General features: G+C 43.1%; 2 protein-coding genes across 3 annotated transcripts; both read right to left on the reverse strand.

Moving 5' to 3' along the window:
* Positions 1–2,162: 2,162 nt before the first annotated feature.
* Positions 2,163–3,053, reverse strand: LOC307256684 (solute carrier family 25 member 53-like; the record flags this gene model as incomplete). Its single annotated transcript, XM_080035740.1, has 1 exon — positions 2,163–3,053. One exon carries the CDS (start codon positions 3,051–3,053, stop codon positions 2,163–2,165), a length of 891 nt encoding a protein of 296 aa, XP_079891866.1.
* A 1,084-nt stretch (positions 3,054–4,137) lies between these two features.
* LOC307256281 (ribose-phosphate pyrophosphokinase 1) lies at positions 4,138–8,520 on the reverse strand. Of its 2 annotated transcripts, none has more exons than XM_080035194.1 (7): positions 8,239–8,520; positions 7,606–7,789; positions 6,837–6,935; positions 6,479–6,603; positions 6,110–6,283; positions 5,759–5,918; positions 4,138–5,259 (listed from the first exon to the last, which is right to left on the reverse strand). In XM_080035194.1, exons 1-7 carry the CDS (start codon positions 8,358–8,360, stop codon positions 5,167–5,169), a joined length of 957 nt encoding a protein of 318 aa, XP_079891320.1. In that variant the 5' UTR covers positions 8,361–8,520; the 3' UTR covers positions 4,138–5,166. The 2 variants fall into 2 exon arrangements, with proteins under 2 accessions (XP_079891320.1, XP_079891319.1); XM_080035193.1 differs by having other exon boundaries at positions 7,600–7,789.
* Positions 8,521–8,771: the final 251 nt, after the last annotated feature.

The following is an 8,771-nucleotide window of genomic DNA, read 5'->3' on the forward strand; positions in this document are numbered from 1 at the left end:
CGCGCGGAAGAGAAGCTCTTGTGCCACTGCAGGCGTTGATCAGCGCACTGAGTCTGTTCGACAGTTGATGTGGAGGATTTGTAACCAAACATTGCCATCTAGTGGACGGGTTATGACACGACACGGTTTGAGATAGATCCAGCAGGAAAGTCAGAAAACAGCAAGTGAATACAAACTGAAACACATGACTGATAAGATGTATTTATTAATACAATGTTCTGGAATGTGCAATAACTATTATAATGTTATTCTGTGTTAATTTCTCTGGTATATGTTGAGTTCACAGACAGGCAGTTATTTTGAATTGGCTACATTGTGGATAACAAACATATTGATTGCAGACTTTGGTTTATTCTGTTTGCAACACAGTGTTGGATGGGTTGCCAGCATAGTTCAGTGCTTTATAGCTATAGTTTCCAAATGACGTACAACTGAATGGCAACAGAACATGGCAACTCATTAGATTCTTGCCCAGGACCCTCTGGCCACTGATTCCCACCCTGCTTTCCAATACCCATACTTCCATGCTAATTAGTACGCCAGAAAAAGATTTAGGATGTCCCCATACATGCATGTCAAATGCAGTTTGCCAAATATACCAGGATGCTCTCATTCATTCAATTGCATTTTGCAAGTTGCAAACCATCATGCTTTAGTATGTAGAATAGTAAAACCTAAAAGGTCTGTGATTTGGAATGCAGGGAGGGTGTCCTATCTTATTTATTCCAGTCCTTTAATAATTTGCAATATATTATGATACAGAGTAATATGTAATATCTGGAATACACACCTTGGACGTACAATTATAGTATTGAATTTACGGGAAGTTGTGGGGGAATCCCTAAATGGTCAAAGTCAATGCAGCTGAGGTCTACTCAGAACTTTAGTTGGTGGATTCCACTTTTCCCATAACCAATTTTGTTTAGAAGCTCCCAGCCTGGTACATTATATTACATAACATGTCAATTAAAACACACTTTAATCTGAGGCGATTTACAACTGGAAGTAAACACAAATTTGTACAAAATCCATGCCACCTCCCGCAATTTCTAACGCAGGCTTTCGTAGGATCTAAGTTGCTGATCCTTACAACAACTTCCCTGCTTTAAGTTCGCTTGGTAACCGTTGTCAGATTTCTTCTTCTTTCTAAGTCAATAGAAAATGCCCAAACCTTGCAAACCAACAAAAACATCAGTAGTACTCTCGCCAGATGACTTGAAATGTAAAATTGGTTACCTTTTATGACGATAAAAATGAAAAGGCACCTGTGATTTACCAGAACCGTAGTCTCGCAAAGCCAGACCAAACTACAGCAAGTAGTATGCCAGAACTGTATTCATCTTTTTTGACGCACAAACAAAGCCTTCAACTTGCTTGTGCATCCTGACACACAATATTGGCAGCGTTTATTTGGTCCATGAACCAGGCTGTGGCTTGTGTGGTTGCATAAGTGACTCTCTTTACAAGTCTTTTTCACTGAAGTTACAGGCTCCTGATATTGTGTCACATTGAGCCACTACTATCATGGCTTACTGGGACACACAACAGCTACTGTTAACGTCATTAAAAACACCTGAGCTTTTTCTACTGTCTATGACAATTAATTCCATTGATGTGAAAAAGGCATAATGGTTATGACACCTATAAAGGGGCTCCCTATGAGGTGCTGTTTTAGACCATATATAAAGATAGATTTGTATAGTGTACCACCTGCAAGAAAATGTGGTCTATGGGCATGCTTTTCTAAGGTGTATGTTAGAGGAAATGTGGTGTGTATAAAGGCTTTTTATATACGAGAAAATGTGGTGTGTGTGTGTGGTGTGTGTGTGTGTGTGTGTGTGTGTGTCTGTCTGTGTGTGTGTGTGCATACTTTCATTTGTATGTGTGAGAAAATGTGGTAGGTGTGCATGCATTCTTGATATACGGCCTAAAAGGCACCTCGTAGCCCCTAGCTTACTTATGAATGTGTATTAAAAAAGCAACCTGACTGTTTACTCCTCATGAAAACGGTAAGAATGACACCTGATAGAGTAAAACCCAATGGGCAATAAAAGTGTCAACATGTAAAAAGAAATCTGCGTAAAACAGTCGCACCATTATAAACAAATACAAACAATGAAAAAACCCCAACAATTTCCACCGATTAGTGTCTCTCTCTAAGCTTAAGAGCGTTTCTGCTGTCTGTCGTAGATAGCGGTGGCCATTCCCCACGTGATGCAGGACCTCAGAATGACCAGAGAGCCTCCTCGGTAGAGCAGAACCACGCTGCGCTGCCTGTTGTCCCACAGCAGCCTCCAACAGGCCGCGACCCCTTTCACCTCCCCTCCCACCTGGGCCTGCATGTTGGCTATGAGCACAGACAGCGGGTATAAAGACAGGCTGATGGCCATGGAGGTCAGGGCGCCTGAGATGAAGGAGGAGACCGTGGGAGAGAGCCCCTGTCCGGCCACCACAGCACGTAGTGGCTCCTTAAGGCCAAAGTAGAGGGAGCTGCCCACAGCGTTGCGGGCCGCGATGGGCAGGAAGCCTTTGTAGTAACCAGAGGCCGGTCCCTGCGATTTTAGACTGACAAGAACACTCTTTAAACTGGGCAGACTACTGTCATTTTTCCCGTTCTGCAGCACATTCTGCACCCGCTCAAAGGGTGTGAAAACCAAAGCTTCTACCACGCCCGCGCCAAAGCCAGCCAGAGCGGGCAGGGCAGAGGAGGTGGAAAGGTGGACGTTATGGGATGACTTTATGGAGAGCAGCTGATGGAGCAAGGTGTCCTGCAGGCCAAAGAGCAAGGTTCCATTCAGGGTCCTCATCAGTAACGGCGGGGCCACGCCTCTGTACAGCTTGGCGGGTCCCTCTTTGTAGAGCTGTCCAAGGGCCTGGTGGATTGAGGAGTTATGGAGCTGTTGACGGAAAACGGTTTTGTAGACGGGGAAGATGATGAGGGTGGGCAGGGTGGAGAGCAGGCTGGACGTCCCTCCATGCAAGAAGCTCTGGAAGCGAACCGCAGGGTCTCTAGGGCTCCCTTCCTCTAACGTGTGGTTAGGACTTCCTGCCATACTGGAGCTAAAATCGAAAATGAAACAGAAATGATTTCATTGTCACTCTGATAGAGGACAAGACATACTGTTATTTCTAAATAATAAGTTACAGGATGGAAAAGCACAGCAAAATAAATGACTCTCAAATTACTTATTATTATAATATGTTATGAGTAATATTTAAGACAAATTCAATTACGAAATTTACTTACCAAGTCAGCTGGCAACAGACAGAATAAAGGCAAAATGTAAAGCGTGGTGTCTGCTACTTTAATCCTGCTCCGTTCATTGTTGGAGGTTGAAGACAGTACATGCGTCAGTTGGTTGTCCAAAGCAGCGCGTGGAGGCTCATTTCCGATTCTTCGTGCAGTAGCGATGATAGCCGACACGTTTTTTTTAACCCCATTTCAATCCTACTACCGACAAATATACAATATGAAAATCTCGTCAGAAGATGAGCGTCAATCTGCCGGCGTCTGCGATAGGCCTGCCTCTTCGAGAATAACTATTGGTGAAGACGGTTTACGTCACGTGGCCAGAGATTGGTCCATTTGCCTATCAATCATTTTATTCCCCCTGCGGTGCAGGGTGTGTTCGATGACAAAATAAACCCTTTATTTTAGGTTCTTTATACTATCTATGGTTCAACCATTATCCGAATGACAATGCCATCATTTCGTCACTTTATTATTTATTTTAGAAAACAAACATAAATATTTGGATATAGGTTTTGTAGATGTAACCGTTTTCCCCCTCCTTAAATCAAATTGCATTCTTCACACTGACAGGAATTAAATTCCAGTGGGGAACTAGGAAATCATTTTGTCCACGGTTCACATTATTTAAGTCTAACATTGAAGATCATTTAAGTGAAAAATGTAAACTCCCTTGTCCTTATTCTCAGAAAAGAAAATTAAGGAGGCCCTTACCCAGGGACTACAGATGAAGAGTTCTTAGCTATAACCAGTGGAATAAATGTATTGTGCTTTATCCCTGTTTAACAACACAATATCCAGAGCTTATAGGTATTTATAAACAGTCAGTGTATAAGCCTGTGTATGGTACATTAATACTAGAAATAAACAGTGGCCAGTTGTAAGATTTAGCACATATTTTATTAAGAACCCATCCTCAGGTAAGTGGCACTTTCACCCTACTGAAAACACATTAAATATGCACATTTATGACAAATCCTTCCTCCAGACATACGGAAACAAAAAGACATCAAAGAACAAGAACATTGCAGGTGAACATTTCTTAAGGACGCTCCAGCCTGCAGAGAACCCCAAACTCAAAAACATGGCTTCTCTATAGAAAGACCTTCAACATAGGACCCCCAAAGGGAGAACCCTGAACACTGCAGGCAAACCACACTCAATGAAAGGCACCTCAACAGCTGAAAGAAACTTCATAGTCTGACAAGACACAGGAAGGGTTCTTCATCCAGCAATAAAATAAAAACAAAGCTAAAAAGGAGGAGGGGAAAATAAAAGAGGAAAAATTCACTTCATTTCAGACAGTCGAGGTACTCTTGGTTGAGTGGAGCGCCAGTGGCACTGTAAACTAGTTTGACGCACATTCATTTTTCCTTAATTATAATCTTCAGAACAGCAGAGTTAACACAAGAACAACATGACAAACTACACTCATTGATTTGTAACAGAAAAAGCACTGTAACAGCATTATGTGTCAGATTCTTCTCCTGCCCATAGTATGGGCCAGGGATATTTATGTGAAGAGACTTGAAATGAACTCCAGGATGGGCTGAAATGGTCAGGAGAAACTCTGTCTCTAAAAGGTCATGAAAAGGGGGGAGAACACCGTTCACAGCGGGATAAACATTATTTTTCCAAGTACAATAAATACGCCGGCCTACACGGGTGGCTCGGGACCGCTTCCATGTTCCCAGGCGTGAAGGGGGACACTGCTGGAGGGAGGGACTCCAATGAGTGTGGGGGGAGGGGGGTTCAGCATTAGTAACAGACATGACAGTTAATTCCTTTCTCTTCTCCATGGTTAGTTAGCAGAGCATCTTTGTTGTGTTTGGGTTGGGGTGGGGTGGGGGGGGGGGGTATTCCCTTTATCTCTTATTTGGTGTAACAGCACACGGTGGGGTGGTGGATATCATGTGTTACAAGGGGACGTGGCTGAACAGGTACGACACAGACTCGCCGTTGTGAGTTCTACGGATGGCCTCTGCAAGGATCATAGAGATGTCAATAACCTGAAGGGAGAGGAGAGGGGATAGTGTGAGTAGAACTAAAAAAAATACCCAACTAAAGAGCATACTAGCTTCTAAAACTGAAGATGTGCGTCTTTGTTTCACAACAGTCGGAATACAGCTACTCTTCATGGTAGGTATGGGACCATATAAGATTATATATTGCAAATTGCGACAACATTGATATATTGAACGTATTGAATTTTCATTCTTGGGACAATCGTGAGGGGTAATAATTCTGAATTGAAAAAGCTGTCAAGCTACAGCCCTGTCAATAAATTGATGTTTACGTGGATAATATTATGAATTGCAATAATTTGGGCCTGGATAATCATGACCATGATCATGATCATGGGCCCATGCATGCTCATTATAAACAATATATTTTGGGCAATTACAACTTTGGGCTCTGGGAAATCCATTTACATTGCAAACAAAATATTAATCAATCAAAATGATAAGTTTCAACCTTAAAAAATCAAAGTATATGCTGCACCCTGACCTGGATTTTGGGACAATGCTTGATCTTCTCCTCCTGAGGGATTGTGTTGGTGACTACCACGGCTTCAAAGCAGGCGTTGTTGATGCGGGAGATGGCTGGGCCAGAGAAGATGCCATGGGTTAAGATGGCATACACCTTGGTGGCACCGGCAGAAATGAGTCTTGAGGGAGAGAAACAGTAGAATGCATTACAATACTGGATACATCCTGAAACAGAGATCGTCAAATGGAATTCAGTCAGGATGTTAAGTCAGGACAATTGTAACCACAGAAGCTCAGTTGCCTGGTGTTCATTTGTTATGTTGTAAAGTTCAAAATTTAACATAAAAAAAAGGTACACAAAGGGGCTTACTTGTCAGCAGCATGACAGATTGTACCACAGGTATCAGCCATGTCGTCTACCAGTATGGCAACTCGATCTGTGACGTCTCCCACCAGAACCATGCGGTCCACCTCGTTGGCCTTTTTACGTTCTTTGTGAATGAGAGCAAAGTCTACATTCAAGCGGTCGGCTATTGAGGTGACCCTGCAAGGGGAAAGTGTGATGTCCATGAGTTACAGCCAGTGTGCACACCAAAGTGTATAAAGCACATATCAGATTTGAGTCAGAGATAAGTAAAGCAAACAAAAAGTCTTAATCAAATGTCAATTCCAAATGAGATATGGTGAGGGCAAAGCTATGCTCAAGGGTACAACACCTATGGCAAATGGCAAGGCATACCTCTTGGCTCCTCCTGCGTCGGGGGAGACGATGGTGCAGTTTTTCCACTCGGGGATGTTCTCTTTGATCCATTTCAGCACCGCTGGCTCTGCATATAAGTTATCCACAGGTATGTCAAAGAATCCCTGGAAAAATATATTAAGAGTGATATGGAATGGGATCAGAGGAGCTAAACATGGACAGACCAACAGAAGGCTTTGTCCTTTGTTGACATCAATATAAACCTAGGGCTAGGGAAGTCAGGTTGGTTATGTAGGTACATCATATATCAGGTATGAATGGGTTAATACTATTAAATAAAAACCTTCATAAGGACATTCAGTAAGGATAATGACTAAGGTGCTTTCATGTTGCTCACCTGTATCTGTGAGGCGTGCAAGTCCATAGTAATGATATGGTCAGCGCCTGACACCGACAACATGTTGGCCACCAGCTTGGCAGAGATAGGAGCGCGGCTCTGCAATCCAAAATAGATCTCTTCAGTCACATGGAATAAGTGAACTGGCAAGCATGGTTTGCTTTCTAAAAATAACACTTAACCGAGAGCCTAACCATTCAAGTCCAAATACACCAGTCAAATAGTACACAAGTTTTAGACACAAGACTTCAATGTTTGGTAAAAAAAAACATATTTTCATTTGGACATTTGACACCGTCAATCCCTGGCATATACCAAGATGGGTTTATGCAAAATTTACAAGTATGTAAATATGATGGCTAAGCACGTAGAAGCATAAAGCTTTCAATTTGGCATAGCTAGACAAGTTAAATCGGTTCCAAAAATATCCTGTAAAAATCTAGATTTACAATAATAATACATTGTTGGTAAAGTGAAAGGTGCAAAACATTTCATTTGTGCAAAATGATCAAAATGTGGGAATGAGAGGGACTAACAGGCAAATGTTTAATCAAATAAGAATGAGAGGGGGAGGTGCAGTTGTTGACTCAGCAAAGGACACATAGTGAGGGAAAGGGAAACAATCAAGCAAACTTAAAAAGAACAAATATGCCTTGTTGCGGTGGTGGAGTGGTTGTTGACGGACATGGCTGCATGCTCCTTGTCGTCATGATGCGGGATGGCAAAATGGCATGACAGAAGTAATTAGACAGATATCCCTCACCCCCACCTTGTCCTTCTTATCCTGCCGGGCGTACGGGAAGCAGGGGATGACAGCCGAGACCCGGGAGGCCGAGGCGATCTTGCAGGCGTTGATCATGATCAGCAGCTCCATCAAATTGTCGTTGATCTCCCCGCAACCGCTCTGCACGATGTAGACATCTTCCCCGCGTACGCTCTCCCCTATCTCCACGCTGCCAGAGGGGAGAGGTGAAGAAAACAAACAAACAGCGCTTAGTGCCATTGAGTCAATTAGCTCACCAAGATGATGACAGGCAGGAGATCGATGAGAAAGAGTAAACAATGGCTTGTGTCTACGTGTGATGTGCTCTGAACAGGGGTGACATTAAGGGAACCAGTAGCATGATGAGTCAGACAATTAGTTTCAATGTGTTGTGACATTATATGCTGTCAGTTTATTGAGGCATAAGGCCTGGCTTAACTACCATGTTGTTAGTTAGCATGAATTCCCAGCCATTCGTGGACTACAAGTTCCAAACAACACTGCGCGGCAAATTTCCCAGTGACAATACGTTTCTGATATAAAATAATGTACGCCAGGCTAAAACATTTGCATACTGGGTATTGTTACGTCTCTGTAATAAGATTCGTTAAAACAACCAAAAAAAAGCATAACACTCACCACGTTTCCTGGTTACTGAATTTCTTTGTAACAACCTTTCCCAGCTCAAGACCCAGGCGGTCTGCTATCTTTTGAGACAGGTCCGGATGCGAGCTACCACTGAATATTTTGATATTAGGCATGTTGTTGTGGTCCAGGTCGTCGTGCAGTCCTAGCTAGCGGCGGCAGCAGCGAGCAGCTGTCGAGTGGAATAGAAGAGGCCAAGGCAACGACAGGAAAATGGAGTCAACAGTTGACGAGCTACTCTTGGCGAGTTTAATGCGTTTCCCTACCTATCCACCATTATGTCCCACACATCACGCGTGCGTGCGGCTCTTCGTCTCTACCGTAGCGGCGCGCACGCTGTCGTTTACGTTACGCCGCCATGACGTCATTCAGGGCAGACCGAGTAAGGGCACGCGAGCAAGGTGTCCAACTCAAACTCCTACTATTTTATAGTCTATAATTAGCCTAAATGCATTAATGCAATTTAAAAGCGCAGTGTAAGTAAATGTAGAATTGTACACATAAATGTCGGTTTAACTGCCTCTTAT

This window comes from Ammodytes marinus (assembly GCF_949987685.1).
Source record: "Ammodytes marinus genome assembly, chromosome: 10".
Lineage (NCBI taxonomy): Eukaryota > Metazoa > Chordata > Actinopteri > Uranoscopiformes > Ammodytidae > Ammodytes > Ammodytes marinus.